The sequence below is a fragment of the Ambystoma mexicanum genome, chromosome 8 (assembly GCF_040938575.1).
Source record: "Ambystoma mexicanum isolate Mex_15411 chromosome 8, UKY_AmexF1_1, whole genome shotgun sequence".
Classification (NCBI taxonomy): domain Eukaryota; kingdom Metazoa; phylum Chordata; class Amphibia; order Caudata; family Ambystomatidae; genus Ambystoma; species Ambystoma mexicanum.
The window spans coordinates 1,725,538,965-1,725,558,952 of record NC_090929.1 but is presented as its reverse complement, the minus strand read 5'-3'; the positions used below and the strand labels follow the sequence as shown (position 1 = coordinate 1,725,558,952).

The 19,988-nt window shown below is 48.8% G+C and overlaps 1 protein-coding gene across 1 annotated transcript in view; it reads left to right on the top strand.

The window, feature by feature from the left end:
• LOC138473367 (zinc finger protein 485-like) overlaps nt 1-19,988 on the top strand; it is a 275,091-nt gene that overhangs the window by 52,606 nt on the left and 202,497 nt on the right. Inside the window, exons 3-4 of the mRNA XM_069612055.1 lie at nt 13,019-13,129; nt 13,688-13,798. Coding sequence (XP_069468156.1) covers nt 13,019-13,129; nt 13,688-13,798 — 222 coding nt within the window. The remainder of the gene's footprint in view (nt 1-13,018; nt 13,130-13,687; nt 13,799-19,988) is intronic.

Here is a 19,988-nt window from a genome sequence, read left to right as displayed (position 1 = left end):
ATGGGTTGGGGGTTGGACATGGTAGAGGACCTTCGCCATCCAGACCAGTGGTACTCTGACATGAGCCCCACGGGGCGACAGGCCACAAATGATAGCTGTTATGTGTGTTTACTGATAACCCATGCGTCAGGGATGCCTAAGGATTTGGTGCCACAAGAATCCCCCCTAGTGGAAGCCCAATGTCTCGTTCATCTGGCACTATGTAGAATCAGGAGCACCTTCCAGGCACACACAGTAAAACTACAACTGCTTCTTCCTGATATGATATGATATTGTATTTCTATCGCGCTCGTACACAAGTGTTTCGGAGCGCGACAAGGCAAGAGAGGGGAACAGGGGAGAACAAAACAGCGATCTTACTAGGCCCAGTGACATTGAGAACGCGCAAATGCATGGGAGAGGGGAAGAGGAAAAGTGCATGGAAGGTGGGAGGAGTGGAAAGTGCGAAGCAGGGGAGAAACAGATAAATAACAATAAATACATAATAGAGGCAACAAACAGTGGTAGTGCAGCCAGCAATTTGCAAGTGCTAGGTTTAAGGCAGCAGACAGGGTAGGTCTGAAAAAGTGCAGGAAGAAAAAGGGGGGGGGGGGCTGTATGGGTACAGATACAGACCCCAGTGCAAGGGGTGGCCCGGAGGCAGTGCGGGAGGGTGGCAGGTTGAGCAGGTACCTGGGCCCAAAGGGCAGAGGGTGGCTAGGTGCATGGTGCCAAGAGAGAACAGATCAGCAGGGGGGAGCGAAGGCAGAAGAAAAGAGGAAGGTCTTGAGGTGCTTCCGGAACCGGAGATGGTTGTGCTCAAGTTTTAGAGTGGCAGCGAGGGCTGTTCCAGAGGGAGGCCCCAGCCGAAGACAGATCTACCCCCAGCTCGTTTCTTTGAAAAACGACTGACTCTAAGGGAGTTGGAGGTAGAGGAGCGAAGAGCTCGGGATGGGAGTTATTTGCAGAAGGTATTTTGGACCCAGGCCCCAGAAAGCCTTGTGGACAATGCAGAGGGTTTTGAATTTAATCCTTGCATCCACTGGGAGCCAATGGAGAGATTTCAGAGCTGGAGAGATGCGATCCCAGGGCTTGAGGCCAAGGACAAGTCTTGCAGTCCTGTTCTGGATTAGTTGCAGAGGGCGGAGAGTAGAGGCAGGTAGATTTAGAAAGAGGCTGTTAAAATAGTCCAAGCTAGGGAGAACCAGAGCTTGGGATACCATGAGCTTCTGGGGGAAGGAGAGGAAAGGCAGAGTACCTCTGAGGAGGAGCAGTTGGAAATGTTGACTTTTTAGAAACCTCAGAGATGTGGGCGGAGAAGGAAAGGGTGGAGTCAAAGATCACCCCGAGGTTCTTAGCCTCGCAGGTGGGGGTAGGAGGAGGGCCAAGGGATACCGGCCAAAGAGTGAGGGGAAAGGATGGTGAAGGTGTGCCGATGAGGAGGATCTCCTTCTTGCTGGCATTCAGACAAAGATCATTGGTGGCACACCAATCTTGAATGGCAGTTAGGCAATCAGAGATTAGAGCGGGAGAGGAGGTGGCAGAGGGCAGCCTGAAAATGAGTTGAGTCATCAGCGTAGCACTGGAAATTTGAGCAGAAAGTGGCAATGCAGTGGGCGAGAGTTGCCAGGTATTGGTTGAAAAGCCAGGGCGAGAGGTTAGACCCCTGGGGAACACCACAGGTAGAGAGTAAGATGGATGAAAGGAATGACCCAAGTTGGACCTGGGAGGGTCGATCTGAGAGGAAAGAGGTCAGCCAGGCCAGAGCCTGATCAGTGATACCCAGGTTTTCACGGAAACGGTTGAGCAGGATGGTATGGTTGACCGTGTCGAAGGCAGAAGAGAGATCGAGGAGGATGAGGACAGAGGGAATGTTAGAGTCAAGGTTGGAGAGCAGATGTTCAGGAGAGCAGTTTCCGTGCTTCTGGCAGCTCTGAAGCCAGACTGGTGGTCATGGAGACAGCCAACAGAATTGGAATGAAGGTTAAGCTGCGAGATGGCCAACTTTTCCAGGAGTTTGCCAAGAAAGGGAGTAATGGAAATTGGGCGATAGTTAGCTGTACAAGAAGGATCAGCTGTGGGTTTCTTGAGAAGAGGATGCACAAAGGAGTGCTTCAGAGGGGAGGGGAAGGATCCTGAGGCAAACGAGTGGTTGCAAAAATCAGCAAGGGCCGTAGCGAGGGTATCGGTGTGGTCCTTGATGATTTTAGAGGAACAGGGATGAACCTGTTTTGACGAGGCTTTCATAGATCGGAGTTGTCTAGCAACCTCGTCAGGGGAGAAAAGAGGAAAGGACGAGAAGGATGGTGGGAGGGTGGCTAAAGGAGGGTCAGCAAGCACAGATGGAGAGGAGGGGTGTGGATGGAGAGAGTGGACAGGATGTCCTGGGGTTTTGAGATGAAGTGAGAGGCAAGGGCATTGCAAAGATGGGAAGCTATGCAAAAAGAAACCTGAAGGTGTGACATGCTTTAAGGAGCCGTTCCTAGCAATAAAAGGGACAATGTTTGCTGACAACAAATGGCAAGATGCAACAGTGATGTGTAAAGCAGAAGTGTTACGTGGCCTATCGGACGAAAGGCTGCAATGGATGGAAGATACGTGTGCACAGATATGGTCCCAATACATCACTAAGCAGAAATGGGTCACAGCCCTCGAAAAACCAATCAAGATCCAGCATGAAGAAAAATATGAACTTTGTTTCCACGGGGAAGGAAGAGTATCCATGGGTTCAAACACATTCTGCATCAGAACCCTCGTCATTCCTGACATGCGTAAAGGAACTGCGGCTTTGATGGACCATTACTGGGTGTGTGGGAAACGGGCACCTGCACCTCCCGTCATCATGGAGGGGCTACTGTGCTCTGGCAGCGCTGCACTCTGCACTACTGGTGATTCCGGAGAAGCATGTCAAGGGGTAAGGGGTGTCCAACCAACAACTGGCACACAAAACCACGACTGCAAGACTAAGTGTTGCGCAAAAAGAGAGCATCCAACAACCTCTCTAAAGACTCTTCTGACCTCTTGGTACAGATCCCGGATGAGTACAAACTTTTCAACTCAGCCCAGACACTTTTTGCATCACTGATCCCTCAGCATCCAAGCACGAGCAAATGCCAAGTGGCTCCAGATAATTAGCTGGGAGCTGATCCAACTGGCCAACGACACCGAGGAAGGGTTCAATGTCATCACGGTAGAACTAAGAGCACTGAGACTGATGACAATGCAAAACCGCTATGTCCTAGATCTCCTCACAGCAATGAAAGGCTGTGTTTGCCGAAAAATCACTTTCTTACCTTCTTCAGATGCTGATAACTGGGACACTTTCACATGTAATTGCTGCAGTACATGAACTTGGAGTGAGAATGAAAAAAGAAGGTGGTGTCCAGCCCAGTGACTGGTTCAGCATGGAGTTCGGCTGGGTACCATCATTGCTTGGGACTGCAATGAAGCTACTGATCCCCATCATAGTCTTCCTTCTGCTGATCTTCTGTGTCTGTCAGTTAGGGGTCTGATGCTGTGCAGAAGAGATTCCTAGTAGTGCGATGATGATGGTGACTATAGGCAACAGAAATGGTAATGGGAAGCTGCCTCATGATACTAGGGAAGCCCAAGTACAAACTGTCGAAAGTGATGAGCCCAAGTATCGCATGGTGGCGATATATAACACGGGACGTGGTCGATAATTTATATCACACAACCATCAAACAACCCCAAGATCTAGAAAACTATACAGAGCTGTGGGACGATCTAGATGGGGACAGGGATTGTATTTAAATGACATGCACTCCTGAAGAATACACACGGCATGGGGACAGTTTAAGAAATGTGTGCCGAGCCTGGATCCCAATAAAAGGTACTCCCGCCTGGGACGAAGCAGTAAAAAGGGCAGAGGAACACAGACGTACTGGGGGAGGGTATACTTTACTTTAGGAGTGGAAAGATTTGACGCATCTGAGACTGGACTGGGAGATGGAAGTGGGGGCCCCGATGGAGGACGGGATGTGGGAGCGTGCCCTGGGTTACCACAAAAAAGTGTCTAGAAATGTCAGATTAAAACAAATTCAGCTGTACGTAACGCATAGGGCATACATGACCCCCTTGAGGATATCTAAGTTCCTAAACGCTGGAGTACAAGTGTGTCCTAAATGTAACCTGGAAAACGCTGACATGACACATATGTTTTGGTCGTGCCCGATTATTAGGTGCTACTGGGGTGAAGTGGTGCAGAAACTGGCTGATAAAGGGGTTACTCTAGTCACAGACACGGCTTGGGCCTGCTTACAGGGCGTGTTCCCCAGGCCACGGAAACTCAAACATATTGAGAAACTGAGAAATCTGGCGTATGTGCTTGCGAAACGTAGGATCGCCATGGGGTGGAAGAAATGCCACAAACCTAAGGTGGATGTATGGTGGAAGGACTTACAGAAATGGGCGGAGGCTGAAACGGTGGCATGGCAAGATGCGAGTAGCCGGGCTGATGAGGGGGAGGTGGGCACCCTATTGGCCTGGAAAACACTAATAACAGAATTGTTTGGAGTAATATTAAATCCAACGGACTCCGAAGAGAACGAAACCCGGCCGCATGTGCAGTACATTGAAAGCAATTGACAAATAGGCTCACGGGAGGAGGGAGGGATAATGGGAGCAGTGACTATGATAACTTGATGTGTAATTGAACTATTATGATTATGCTGCTTGTTTGGTTTTCATTGTTTTGTTTGCATAAAATCAATAAAAGAAATAAAAAAAAAAATACTTTACTTTAGGAGTAACAAAAGGGGGAATGTTGGGAGAGAGGTGGTGTTTCCCTCCCCTCTGACCATTCCCGCTTGGACGGATCTCGCTTACAACAGAGGGGTGAGATGTCCCCCCTCTGTCCTACGCGTAGTCTGTACTAATCACCCTGTAATTACTAACAAAATAAAAACACGTAACCAAGCCTTATTGAAGCTCAGAGACTCCATCTTGTGACACACCAGAAGCCATCTTTCACTAGGCCCGAAAATGATCTCTAGAAACCTGTCTCTTCCCCTGCCCAGCGCCTCGTACGAACAGCCCAGGCCAGCCCCGCCTCCTGCCAGCTCTGCACAAGACCTGTTCTCAAGGAAGTCCAGCCATTCGTTGTTGCAACAGTTAACATCGCCCATGGGAAGATGAGCTCACTGCACTGTGTGAGACCGGAGCAGGCCCCAGCCTAAGAATCTAGCCATGTCCACTAACCTGCCTGTGCCCCCTCGAGCCCCGCCAAGCCACAGTCCACCAGGCCCGTGCCCCTCTGTTTGATCCAGATACACATCTGACCAACTGAGGACACCCACCATAGCCCTAATCTCAGACACCAATATATTCTCCCCAAACATAACGCATGCCTACTCGTCAAAACCCCCAAGGCGAGCACCTGGGTCGGGGGCACTGGATTTATGGGTATCTGGGTGCGGAGGGTAGAATGCATACATAACTTGTCAATGAACTCTGAGAAGCACCCCCATTCATGTCAAAGTTTTATGCCTTCCATTTGTCTCATGCCCTCATATCCTGTTATTGTAGCTTAGGCAGCTAGTAATTTAGCGCTTTACCCACATGACCTTCACCCCAACGGAGATGAGCCCAGCTGACCCACATGCTGTGGGATAGATACCCGAGCAACAGCCCGAACAGGCAAACGTGCAGCTGAATCGCCCGCCCCCAGGCGAAGCCACGGCGAGGCGAGCTAAGTGCCTCCAGCTGCCTGACATCTTTCTGGGCCACCCTGCTGTGCAGCAGCACAGCAGGCCTCACCCGTTTGCCCTTCCACTACCTCCTGGCATCACCAGAAGGGGCACTGTTATCTGTTACCTAGCAACAGACCACTGAAGCGGAGGCCATGCCCACCAGCCTTGCTCGCTCACGCTCGCTTCACAGCGGCTGAAACTCCCGCCTCCAAGCAAAGCTGCAGCGAAGTGGGTCCTAGCTGTCTGCAGCTGTCCGCGGCGCGTCCGTGGCCATAGACCCTATGAGCATGATACACCCTGCCCGCCTGTTCCCATCATCACTTGTTCCACCTACTGTGCTCTGGTCCAGCCTCAAGGCACTGCTTATCTTTATGACTATCTCCATACCTACCCGGTCCCCTCCCACGATCCCTCATACCGTCTACCGCTCCACCACTCCACCCATAAATCCAAATCTCATCTACCCGCAACTTACTTACACTTCCACTATCGACCTTGCACTATGGAATGGAAGATCCCTCTGCAATAAGTCCATGGCAGTGCTGGACCTTTTTCTACACCTACATCTTAATTTTCTCTGCATAACTGAAACTCGGATTCTCCCACATAACACAACTGTTGCTGCTTCTCTCACTACTTCTCTATCCTCTTTTGCACATGTCCCTCGTGCCAATAGACGTGGCGGCGGTCTTGGCTTACTTTACAGTCCTAAATGTCAATCTATTCCATCACCCGTACCCTTAACAGAATATTCCTCATTTGAATTTATATATAAAATCTTCACTGCTCCTCACGCCATTTCTCTTCTCATTATCTACCCCCAACCTGGACCGGTTGGCTCATTCTGCAAAGATATTGACCACCTTCTTGGTCACATTCTACCTAGACCTCTTGTCTCGCTCGGAGACTTTAATCTTCATCTTTCCTCTACTCATCCAATATCCGCCTTCCTATCAATACTTGACTCTCACCTACTTTCCCCACTTCCCAATCCTCCCACTCATATGTCTGGTTCTTCACCTCATCGTTTACTGCCTCCTCCATATCTACTCTCCCCGTCTACCTTTCAGATCACACCCTAATCTCAGCTTCCTTGCTCCCGCCTACTCCCTCTAGCACCTCTTCCATCTCCTCCACTAAAACTTTCTTCAGGCGTGATCTACGCAATTTTAACTCCTTGCTCTTCCATGATACCTGCATACACACTCTACCATCTCTCACACACTTCTCTCCTCTCTCTCTCTCTCTGCAGATGAAGCTGCGTCCACTCTCTCTTCATGTCTCACATCTAGCCTTGATCAACTTTACTCTTTCTTCCTTTCGGCCCACTCACAAACCTGCCCAACCCTGGTTCTCTCCTCGTCTGTTCTATGCGCCGCCTCCTTCGCCACCTTGAAAGGCGCTGTCGCAAACACTTTTCTCCTACGAACCATGCAACCTATTTCTCTTATCACGTCCTATATGACAACTGTATTAAGTCTGCCAAACGTACCTACGTCTCTGGCCTTCTTCAGTCAATCCACTCATCCTCGACGTCTCTTCCAAACCCTAACCAGACTTCTCTCTCCTCCTACACCTGACCCGTCCATCAACTCGTCCTTAACAGCATCTGACCTTGCCAACTTCTTCTCTTCCAAAGTGCATTCCCTGCGCCAGGACATACTATCTTCACCTTCCTATGACTCCTCCTGCTTATCCTTCCCTACCCCCTCCAGCACTATCTCTCCCTTTCCTCCCGTAACGGACACTGAGATGGCCCTCCTCCTGGCCAGAGGTCACCCTACAGCAGCCCCCACTGACTCCATCCCCTCTTCACTTATCCCCAAAGTCTTCCCACCTCTGGTAACCTTTCTCACCTCCTTTAACATTTGTCTCACCACCTCTACCTTTCCTACTGCTTTTAAACATGCAATTATCATACCTATCCTAAAGAAACCTACAGCTAACCCCCTTCCTGCTTCTAATTTCCGTCCTATATCCCCCTTACCTTTTCTATCCAAACTCCCTGAGCGCCTTGTTTATTCACGAATCTCATCATTCGTGTCTAACCTATCTCTCCTTCCTCCGACTCAGTCTGGTTTCTGCCCCGACTACTCAACTGAAACAGCCCTTACCTACATACTTCTCTTCTCACTGCTCGCTACTTCAAACACTTGTCTATTTTTATTTTACTTGATCTGTCCTCTGCCTTTGACACTATAGATCATTCTTTGCTCATGGACTCTCTCTCCTTCCCGGTCTGCGCGGGTCTGTTCTATCATGGTTTTCATCTTACCTATCCAACCGTACCTTTGCTGTCTCTTGGGGCGGCAACACCTCTCCTCATGTTCCTCTTGTCCATGGCGTTCCTCAAGGTTCAGTCCTTAGTCCCTTTCTATTTTACTTATATACTACCTTTCTTGGGAATGTCACACCACTTCTACGCTGATGACACCCAGCTCTCTCTATCTTTCTCCTCAAGGATTTACAAGACTCTCTCATCCTGCCTCACTGCCATCAAGTCCTGGATGACCTCTCACTTCCTCACTCTCAATGCCAGAAAAAACGGAGGTCCTATTCTTTCCGGCTAACACTATCATCTCGCAATCTCCTCCCTCTTCCATCTCTTTTCCTCCCTCCTGTCTCTCAAGCTCTCCCTCCGCCCGCAATCTTGGCATTTACTTTGAATCTAATCTCTCCTTCGACCACCACATCTCCCTTACATCCCGCGCCTGTCCATTTCATCTCTTCAACAATCTCCTCATCTCCTCACTAGTCTTCTCCCGACTATACTATTGTTCTGTTCTGTTCTTTGGTCTTCCCCACTCACGCCTTGCTCCTCTTCTATCTATCATTCTTCAATTCGCTCACTCTGTCTTCTCTCCTACCATGACCCAATTTCTCCTTCCCTGGCCTTTCTTGGCTGGTTGCCCTTCTATTCTCAACTTAAATACAACTTTCTCTGTCTTGTGTGCAATTGTCTCTATGGCCTTGCTCCTGACTACCTTGCATCTCCCCTTTCTTTTTACTCTCCATCTTGCTCCCTCCGCTCTACTAATCTTTTTAGACTCAATGTCCCATGTCCCCCTTGTGCCCAATCCTGTTTTTGCTCGTTCCAGCTCCTAGCCCCTCTTCACTGGAACATGCTTCCCCTGTCTCTTCGCTCCATTACTTCCTAGCCTCTGTTCCGTTTACTCTAAAAACCCACCTGCTACAGTCCTCTAACTGATTTAATCTGCTAATGAACACTGATTCACTTACTCTTATGAATGCTAATTGATTGTTACTATTTATGGACACAGTTTGAATGTTACTGTTTATGAACGTTGATTTACATTCTGATTCATTATATTGTTGACTGTCCTATGTAAAGCGCTTTGGACAAATGCGCTATATAAAACACAATAAATACAAATGCAATCCAGCGTGGTCATCTCTTATGGATGTATAATGTATCATTGTGTCTCACCAATTGTATTCCAGAACTCTGCACCTATAGCATGGCATCTTTAGTGACGCAGTTTTCTTTTAAAATGTGCTGCCCGTGTAATTTTTGGCAGAGCACTCTCTGGGCAGCAGGGTTCTCTGTGTGCACCACATATCTTATATAAAACTTTGTTCCTTTTGCAATCCATCTTTTGGTCTCCTTCCCTAGTGGGGTGTGCCCATTATTTGGGTTTTTGGATATTGTGTCGGGGGATGGGCGCCTTCAAGATATTGAACGGCATGTCCTATACAGAAGACCTTCACTGTGCATAACCTAGTTGTAAAGACTGGAGGGGCAGGGTCGGTACTCAGGCTCTCAATATGGCAGAGGAGAGGCACAGAGGACCCCAGCCAATATTCTCTATAGGGTAGCTATTCTCCAGCAATGAAGGCCTAGCTTCTCAGGAGGTGATGCGGGCTGGTTCTTACAGTGTAGTCCCCAAGCACCCACAAAGTAGTGTCCACACACTGTATTAGTTAAAACACAGTCTTTATATAATTAATATTCAAGGTTATGTACACAATCACAATAACTCACTTTGTGCTCAGTTAATCTACAATGGTAAATATATACACAATTCTACGTGGTACCACTCTTGGCTATCGATTCCTTTAAAATGCGACCACGGCTAACAGCCCCAATAACATACAAATCAATTAATAAAGAGAACCAACAATAGACATAGGAGGAAAAGCAGTTGGTTAGAACAATAGGCAGAATACTGGCCTTGTTACCGAGACACAGTTCTGTCTGAGGATCCCCCGCCTGGGCAACCTGTAAATAAAGATATTTCGGACCAGGCCAGTCCATATTATGTCCACAAGAGTCTTATTTCCTTCCAAATAGTTCTACAACCCCAATGTACCTGGAATAGCAGAGTTCGAAGTCGGGTCGTCGACGGATCCTTTTTGAGCAGAACCCTTTAAAACAGGAGCCACAGATCGTCGAGATCCCAAGAGGAAAAAGGGTGAACACTGTCGTTGCGGTAGCAGCTTTGGTTCTTGCAGTGCTCGTTGACGATCGGTCGAAAACGTCCTGCAAGCTGAGTCGTGCGGTGCACCTCAACGACGAGTGTTTGTTGCCGCAAAGAGTCAATGAAGAACTTTGGCCGAGCAAGGGCGCTGGGTCGCCGGCGTCTGGCGTCGGCGAACGGGGTGTGTCCACGGCTGGCTTCAGTAGCTTCTTCAGCGTCTGAAGTCTTTGGGTGACGGGAAACCCACTGGCAGATTCTCCTCGGTCGTCAACGGCCTTGACTTTCTCCGTCAGGACGAAAGCAGTCGACGAGGATGAACAAGGGAATCCTTGGATCAAATTGTTCTTAGGCAAAGGGGGCACTGCGGCTCCGGTCGGCGACGGTGGACGGCTGTCCGGTGTTTCTCTTCGTTCTCCGTGGCAGTCCCCTTCTCCGGTCGGCAGCCTTTCGAGGGTCTGGCATCCAGGGAGCTTTGGCAAAGGTCAGCTGGTGCACGATGGTCCCTCGTAGCTCGGGAAGAGGTCTCCCAGCCAGGTCCTCTCTTGGGTCAGTTCCTTGACAGTCACGTAGCTTTTAGATAAGCGAAGTACAGTAGCATCAGTTCTTTTTCTTCCAGCGGGCTTCAAAGTTACTTATCAGTTTCTACTTCAGCTTCTGAACGAAATCTAGCAGTGAGAGGCCCCCAGATATACTGTTGATCTCCCATTCACTCTGCTGGGTCACACACAGGCAACCAATCACTCAGAAGGGCATTTAGGCAGGCAGTCAGCCAATCAGGCGCACGGTGCATTCAGGCCATTCTTCTCCATCCAGACACTCACAGCACAGAATGTGGATTCGGACAAGTACCACGTCATTCAGCACTACACACTGCATTCATACCAGTTTCGGGCAGGGCTGTCTCAGTAATTGTGTAAAACACCAGATACTAGACACCCTTAACACAGAATGCGTATTCGTCACACACTCCATTCACCCAGGTCCCACCCCACGGGTGTACCCACAACATAGTCATTGGGAAGGCTCCAGCCAGTATAGCCTGGACTTCCCCCACAACACCATATTTGGAACTTCCAACCAACAGCCAGTCAGGGGGAAGGGACAGAGTCAGGGCTTCCCGGGACTTTGGGAAAAGTAAGGTAACAGGCGATAGAAAGCAAGGGGCCACAGGGGCCATCTTGTTTCCTATCAGGAATCAACTGATTCCAATGAAAGGGCCTGGGTATCCCAAAATTGAGGATGCTCAGGGCAACTGTCAATTCAGCACATAGCTGCCACCAGCCAGTACCCTGCTCTGTGGGCCACCCACAGGTTCTCAAAAACATACACTAGGAGTACTGGGTCGTACTCCGACCCATGGGTGCCATAAGGGTATCCCAAGGGTCTGTTCACCAAACCAAATACAGGAAGGGCCGCACCGCCATGAGTCCCATATGAACTCCTGTGCGGAAAACAAGACAGAACATACATGATAAGGCAATAAAAGACAAGTATGCGGAGGCCCTGTTCCTCCGATGCATTTCCAACATCACACTAGTGCCTGGCACGAGGCAATGCACTGCATGTCCAATACAATCCACCTTCACTCTGCATAACTCCCCTCTCTTTGACTCCCCTCTCTCTCCTTCTCTCCACACTTCACAGACCTTGCCAAGAAGTCCACTTTTCAGCTTCTCCTCCTCAGGGGCATTCTACCTTTCCTCACTTTCCCCCACAAGCTTGACGTCTCCAGAGCCCTGGTTCATTCTTGGCTCTATTGCAATAGCCTCTTTTTCAACATTCCTCTTTCCTCCCTGTGCCCCCTCCAACTAATCCAGAATAGGACTGCAAGACTTAACCTTGGCCTCAGGCCCAGGGACCGCATATAATCCAGCCCTAAAATCTCTCCACTGGTTCCCGGTGACTGCAAGGATCAAATTAAAAACCCTTTGCATCATCCACAAGGCTCTCTAGGGCCTGGGACCTCGCTACATCCAGTTTTCCCTCCTGAAATACTGCCCAGTCAGAATCATTTAGTGTTCTAGCTCCAACTCTCTGCAGGTCAAACGCTTCTCCAAGCCGAGAGTGGGAGGTCGATCCCTCTCCTTGGCTGGTGCCTCCCTCTGGAACAGCCTCCCACCCCTTAGACTTGAGCCGGATCTTCTTAAGTTCCAGAAACCTCTCAAGACCTTCCTTTTCTCCAATTCCTTCCTTCTCCCCCTTCTGTGCTAAACACTCCACCTGCCAATGCGACTGGGGCCTGGCCCCTTCAGAGTCCTACAGGGACCAGCCCCAGACCCCCCCCCACCCCCCCGCCACAAGTCCCTCTCAGCATCCTTTGCCAGCACTTGCCCTCTGGCTCCCTTTGGCGGACTACCACATCCCAGTCCTCCTGGCCACTGCACGTTTCCTCCCCTCTTTGCCCTGGCACAAGGTGCTTTGGCCTGAATATCACTTGCCCGCCCCCACCTGTTTGGCTCCCTCACTCTTGCTCTTCTCCATCTCCCCCCCCACCCCCCCCATTGCACTTATCACCATGGTATGCACTTGCACGGTTGGATTGTCACACGGCCAATACAACAGTTTCTTTTGTTCTTGTTTTCTTATGATATCCCATGTTCCTCCCACAGCACCTTCTTGTCTTGTGGTCGCTGGAGACACGTGTATAGGTGCCATACAAATGTCAAATAATAAATAAGCTAGTACCTGGCACGAGGCAATGCATTGCATGTCTTACGTGGGCCTTCCACCTACAGGCCACCTCTTTGTGTGTTGTCCCATAAGGACAAGAGCGATGCCGGAGTCTGTTGTTTGCACCTGCTCTTGGAACACTATTGATCTATTTGGTTATCTAATCATTTCACATACGTTTGTTAGTTAATTCTTAATTTGTTCTTTCTTTTTTACCAGGCCCTGTGATTGCCACTTCTGTGTTTTCATTGAAGCCTAAATTAAAAGAAGATGAGAGCCCACTGGACCATCAGGACTTTGAAAAGCGAGGTCGGATAACCCCTGTCGCTAGTGAGTGTGAAAGGCAGACGCAAGCAGTGGGTTCTTATTGCGACATTAGGTCTATTGGACACATATGCACATTCTCTCCTGACAGAGAAGCTAATGCATAAACATGTTCACTTGAGCACTGATGCATCTGTGCACGAATACTTCCATGCCTACTTGGCACCAGCTAAGTGGCCCCATGTCACGTGGGAAACCTTCAGCAAGTGGGAACTTTCATTTTGGGCCTCCTCAGTTACATTTATCCAATTAGAAAAGATGGGCCTACAGCTCCCACAATGCATAGTGCTGTTGGCTGTGTAATTCCTTTAGAAATATGGTTTTGGGCTGTTAGATCTGTTTGCTGAATCCCACTCCAGGCCATGGCTGAGGGAATTGGGGGTCCAATGTGGGACCTGATGAGAAACAAAACTCGGGCAACATTACTAAGGAGGTTCATACTGGTAATCTATGAATGTGCTTCATACACGCTTATTTGTGAAGTCAGTAGATCATGCGTGCAGTGCACCTGACAGTGGGGCAGCATGTGAACTGTTAATAATGCATCTTGTGTTTCTTTAACAGGAGATGTGACTGCAGAGGCTGATGTGGTATTCCTAAAAACAAGAGCTGCAAAAGTCCCCGGGGCGGACTCTTGGGACGTTGATGAGGAAAACCATGAAAAACCCAACTCTGGTCAGTGTGCCCAGTTGCAGGGGGTGCTGGCGTCGCTATGATTCCAAAATAATGTCTTAACCGTAATCTTTTTTTTATTGTCAATTGTAATAACTGTAAAAAAAAAGTAGGACTGCTTTTTTAGTATGGAATGAATAGCAGGTGTGTGAGGAAGTGGGAACTAGTCTGCATGGAGGTTCCTGGGGCAATTTCCTGTTCCTGGATTAAGAGTAAAGCCAGTATTGAAAGACCAAGCCTCGTGAGAAATGGGATCTCCGTCAGGCGGGAACTAATGTAATGGACGCTCGACTCCGCCCAGAAGGAAAGTTCCTGATTTCATGACAAGTGAGGAAAAGAGCAGAGACAGAGATCCACTGTGCGACAAGCTGGCCAACATCTTAGGAGTCAGCCCGCCTAAGGCATCATTTAGAAAAGTGAGGCTAACATGCAACATTACCCAGGGATTGTAAGACCATTGTTTCTACTCCAGGAAACTTGGTGACCTCTCGACCCAAAAAGCTTTTTATTATTTATTATTTTTTTTTTTATGTATACACAGTTTATCAAGTCATTATTTTGTTGTCGGACAGGCCTGTGTAGAACAACTCTGGAAATGATAACCTCGTTATATTAGGTAAAGTGGTCTTATACAGCCCCCTTCTGCCATTTTGGGTGTTTGGCTGCATGTGGCCTTGTAAGGAAAGGGAGGAGGTGGGGTTTTTTAGTGGGATCCAGGGAGAAACTAATGTGAAACCTGAAGTGTTGATGAGCGCAGGCCGGAGTTACCCACATCCTGAGTGCTGCTCTGGTTCAGTGGATTTAGTGGTGGCACTTGGGTGTGTTTTTTGTTATGTTAAATGATTTTATTGAGCGCATATACGCCCGAGGGCATCTTGGGACTAGTTGCGTGAAGGAAATTCCTTGTTTCTATTGCAAGCTAAAATAATAGTTTTGAGCAACCGGCGGAAGGTAAGATGATCAACTGTCCCACGTAGGGCGAGAGGCAAGTCATTCCAAGCTTTAGCACAGCCACTGAGAAAGCACGCCCACCTGTCCGCGAGAGTCTGAACTGGGGAACCGCCACCAAGAGAGCGGGTTGAGAGCGCAAAACGCGTGTAGAAGCACATGGCACTAATTTCTCTGGCAGATATTCTGCTCCCAGGCCATGAAAGGCACTAGACACAATGCACATGGCCTTAAAGAGAATGCGACTTTCAATGGGGAGCCAATGTCGTTGCCTTAGCAAGGGGGACATATGAGCTCCAAATGGGGGATGAAGAATGGATCTGGCAGCAGCGTTTTGGAGCAACTGAAACCGGTTTAACAGGTAGCGAAGTTGTGCCAAATAGAGTGAATTGCAGTAATCCAGCCCTCTCGGGACCAACAAAGCTTCCACCGCAGCATGACAATCTGTTGGAATAAAAGGGAGGACTTCACGAAGAATACAGAGCTTAAAGTGCCGGTTTTACACACCTGCTCATCCATGGCAAGGGGTGCAGAGATTTTGACCCCCGGGTTCTTGACGGACAAGGTGGGCACAGGGTCTGAAAGCGGAGGGGGGGAAGTGGTCCAAACGACCAGAACCTCTGTCGTACTGCCATTTAATTTTAGCCAATTGGTTCTCATTCAAGACTCCAGGTCCTCAAGACACTTTCCAAGCCTGATCACTGTGTCAGATTGAGTAAGATCCAGGCAAACCATAACTTGAGTGTCGTCCGCATAAGAGTAATAGCAGAACCCATGAGACAAGATGAGTAGTAATAGAGGCCTAATATAAACATTAAACAAAAGAGGAGACAGCGCAGAACCCTGAGGGAACACCACAAAAGAGTGAAACCGGACTAGAACAGAAAGATTGGGAACGATCGGCTAAGAAGGACACGAACCAGTCAAGCGCTCAGCTAGACAGCACTCAGCTAGACAGACCAGCGGCAGAAAGGCAGGAGATTAGGGTGGGATGGACAACCGTGTCGAAAGCGGCTGAAAGATCCAACAACAGAACCACTCCGAAACCTCCCTGATCCAGCAAGCACACTAGGTCGTCCAGCATGGAGTTCAAGACTGATTGAGCGCCTCTCCCAGGCCGGAACCCAGACTGAAATGAGTCAAAGTAATGTGACGATTCCAAGAAAGTGGAAAGCAGAGGGGAGACCAGTGCCTCAGAACCTTCAGCAAAAAAGGCAGAAGCGAGATGTGACGATAATTAGCTAGCACTTCAGGATCTAACAAGGGCTTCTTTAACAGAGGGATCACCAGAGCCTGCTTCAGTGTCAGCGGGATTACCCCACTTGCGAATGAGGTATTAATGGCAGTAGTGATATGAGCAATCGGATCACCCGAGGCTTCCTTCAGAAGAGCCAGGGGTTATGGCATCCGCCGGAGAGGCTGATTTCAGACGCTGGATAACCTCTAATATGTCTGTATCAGAAAACGTAGGGAACGTAGACCACAACCCCAGGGCAAGAGAAGGCCCAGCGGGGGCCATATTGCAGGGTAGCTGAGGTATCTCACTGTTTATATCGTCCCGAACAGTATAGATTTTGGTTACAAAAACTTGGAGAGAGAGTCGCACAGAGCCTGTGAAGGCGGTGCCTTCTCCGGAGTAGATAAAGAATGGACGAGATCAAAAAGGGCATTGGGTTTATTGAGAGCACTCTGTACCTTGTAAGCGAAGAAAGATTTTTTTGCTTTTATAACTGCTTTATGATGGGCAGTAAGAGCGGCGAAAAATAGATTTAGCCTCAGAGGAGTAACTGCACCGCCATTTTCTCTCAGCCTGTCTACAGCGCAGTTTACCAACTCTAATTTTCTCTGAGAACCAGGGCTCCGGGGAGCGGGTTCTCTGCTTACATAATCTAAGGGGGCCAAAGACTGAGCAGTTGCTTTAAATGAGGCATCTAACGTGGTTAGGGAGCAGCCGGCCACCTGAGCACAGTGAGCTCTCAGGGAAGTGATGAGCTCGGGGTTAGACACCCTGTACCAGCTCTGCTTGAAAATCTAAGGTTTCACCAGGGGTGAAAAGGACGCCCTGCCAAGGATTGAGAATGGGACCAGGAAGTGATCAGACCATATGACTGTACTGGGAGAGGCAGTGGTGATAGACGCCTCAGGGGCAAAGATCAAATCCAAGACATTACCCTGTTGGCGGATAAGTTCCACCACCCACTGAGGAAGTCCCAGATTAAGCATCAGGGCCATAACGTTTGCCAGCTGCCCAGCCGTGGCAGAGTTTGACGGAAGATTAAAATCACCCACAAAGAACAGATCGGGATATTTGATCTGTAGTTCTAACACCAATGCAAGAAATTTGGCATAGATAGACCACTAAGATTGTAAATGTGGAAGTGGGAGAGACAGTAATGCAGGTTAATAAGCATTCCATTTTTTAGAGCATGATTAGGAACTGAGCATAGAACCTTATAGTTAGTTTTATGGATCAGGGCCACCCCACCACCCGGATGAGCTGCCATGCAGTCCACATGCGCCAGTACATAGTCAGGGGGGAGGGCCTACACAATAGACTGGACTCTGTAGGAGAGCCCAAGATCTCATAAATGATAGCGCTGTGAATATGGGTTAGCCATTGTTGTGGGGGAGGGGGCGTATGGGTGTGATAGCGCTAAGGGAGCAAGCTTTCTCATAGTGACATTACTCTTCATGTGATTGGTAACTTAGAGGCGCAAGGTCCCCCATGTGTGTGTGTGTGGTGCAAGGTGATGGGAGATTTTAGAGGGTAGTCGATTAGTCGGGGAGCAGAGGGAAGTAGACCAACGAGGGGTAAATGTAGTGGGGAGCGTAAATAGGAGGGAGATAGTCGGGCACCAGCATTATTCCTTCTCCCAGGCGTCTGTTACATGTTTGCGACTGCATTGGTGAGATTCCGTTTAGCAGTAGTTCTTCGCTGATGAGTAGCGTGGGGGTCCACGGTATGTTTGTATAACTAAGGTGGGGATGTTCCCTCTTGTGGAAGTTACAGAGTGGGCGTCGCTTGCTTGATGTTTTCATTCTGTTCTCCTGATGGTGTTAGTTCAATAGCCAGGTCTTTAGTAGCTTCTTTCTGAAGCTCTGGTGGCAGTCGTCTTTGAGAAGGAATTTGGGCCAGGTTCCAGAGTTTGGTTGAGAGGAATAAGAAGGAAGATCGCGGTGGTGTTTCTGGGTGAAGCCTGGCACCATTACTGGGGCATAGTTGCTTGATCGGAGCACTCTTGATAGTTGGTATCGGGTCAATTTCCTTGTGATAGATTTAGGGCCCTTGCCCTTAAGGTGAATCCTCCAACTGAATAGGAGCCAGTGAAGTGTGCGTAGGGCTGGGCTGAAGTGCTGGTATCTTTTAAGCCTCGGAAGCAGTCTGTTTGCTGTGTTTTGGACTCTTTGTAGCTTGTGTTGGTATTCCGAGAACCCAAGGTAGAAGCAGTTTGCGCAGTTTAGTATTCAGAGTACTAGTGCTGGTTATGGAAAAACGTCACAAAAGATTATTTTTGGAACTATATTGACATCTGTTTTGACAAGGGGGTCTCCCCCTGGGTGGACGGCAGCCTCTGGACTCCAGCCCAACCGCTGTATTCGCAGCGTTCCCCTCTGTGGATGCATGGGCAGTCTTCTGCATTGTTTCTTTCAGTGTTTGACAATGAGTCGCAAATTCAACATCTGTAAAACCAAGTTCTTCTCTGCTCAAATACTCTACATCGTTCCACTGTCGCATGCCAACCCTGTGTCTTTCGGGGGCCGGCACTTTGTTTTACTGCAACAATGTTTCTCAGCTGTGTGACCAAGGATCAACAGAACACTAAAACCAGGAATGAACAGGTTAAGTTGGATGAACTCATACAGGGCCTTGGGGGTTCAACACAAGCGCCAGAAGGAAAGCTTAAAAGAAGTTTACACTTTCCTTTTACGCTTCACTTCATTTTCTTTCCCTCTGCAGGCGTAGGAGAAAAGAAAGCAGAGACTGAATCTCTCTCCTATCTTAAGCGAGTACTTTGTTTAGCACCTGCAGGAGGTTTTCAAGGAATACGACTCCCCTACTGCTGTCCTTGCCCCTCTGTTTCCCCCTTCCTTCCAGTCACCTTAATCCCAGGAGCGGGGTGCAAGCGGTTCTGCCCGTTCACTCCCACACACCATTTGCCAACCTCTCCCTCTTGTTAATGCCCCCTCTGTGGCTTTGCAAGTCTCATCCTGCTGCTGCGGCTTCCCTTGGCCCAGAATTGTAACCTTAGCAATGCATCGCTGTAGGGAAGCCGTGGCTTCTCTCACTCAAGGTTTTGGGGCTGTCATGCAGTGCCTGGAGGAGTGGAATTCCTGCCATTCGTTGCACTGGAATCCTCAGCTGCCCTTGCTTCACTTGGGCCATTAAGTCAGACTTTCCGTGCACCTAATGGCCTGGAATTCAAACCTGCTTGGGCAATAATGCTTAATTAAATAACATTTGTATTTCTTTATTTATATAGCGCACCTGACCCAAAGGCATCTGGGCACATATTTTAGGTTCCAAACACAGCATCATTATACAGTTACAGACAAAAACATACTATACATTTGTGAAATATATACATAGTAATTACAAGCAATAGGTCTAAGATATTTACAGAAAAAGGCTACGAAAGGTCGTAGTGAATGAGCTGGTCCTAGTGTAGGGACTGACAGTAGGTGATTGTGTGAGTCTTGGGCCAGGAGCCCAAGATCTGTCTTTGTTCTTAAAGGCATAGGAGGGTGGTTCCAATCTGAGAGAAGTAGGCAGAGAATTCCATAATTTGGAAGCGAGGACTGGGAAACTGACCCCGCCAGATTTTTGTAATTTAAATCTGGGTACAGACAGGCAGTGGGTTTGGGCTGCTCTTTGTGGTCAGCTGGAGGTTTGCAACGAGAACCGGGAAGCCAAGTAAGGGGGTGCCTTGTCAGTCAGACATTTATGTGTGAGGGCCAGAGCTTTAAGGGAAACTCTTTGGGCAACGGAGAGCCAACGCAAGTTGCGTCGGGTGTCCGACATGCGTTGGTTCCTCAGGATGTTCAAGGCAGCCCTGATGGCATTATTTTGGGTGACCTGAAGCTTGCAGAGGTTTCGTAAACTGGTCCCAAGGTACAGGGCGTTGTAGTAGTCATGCTTGGACATAATTAAGGTTCTAGCAAGAATGATGCAGTTAGCTGTGGTAATAAATGGACAGCAGGCAGTGATACGTTTGCAAGTGAAGGCAGATGCTGAGATCACAGCGTT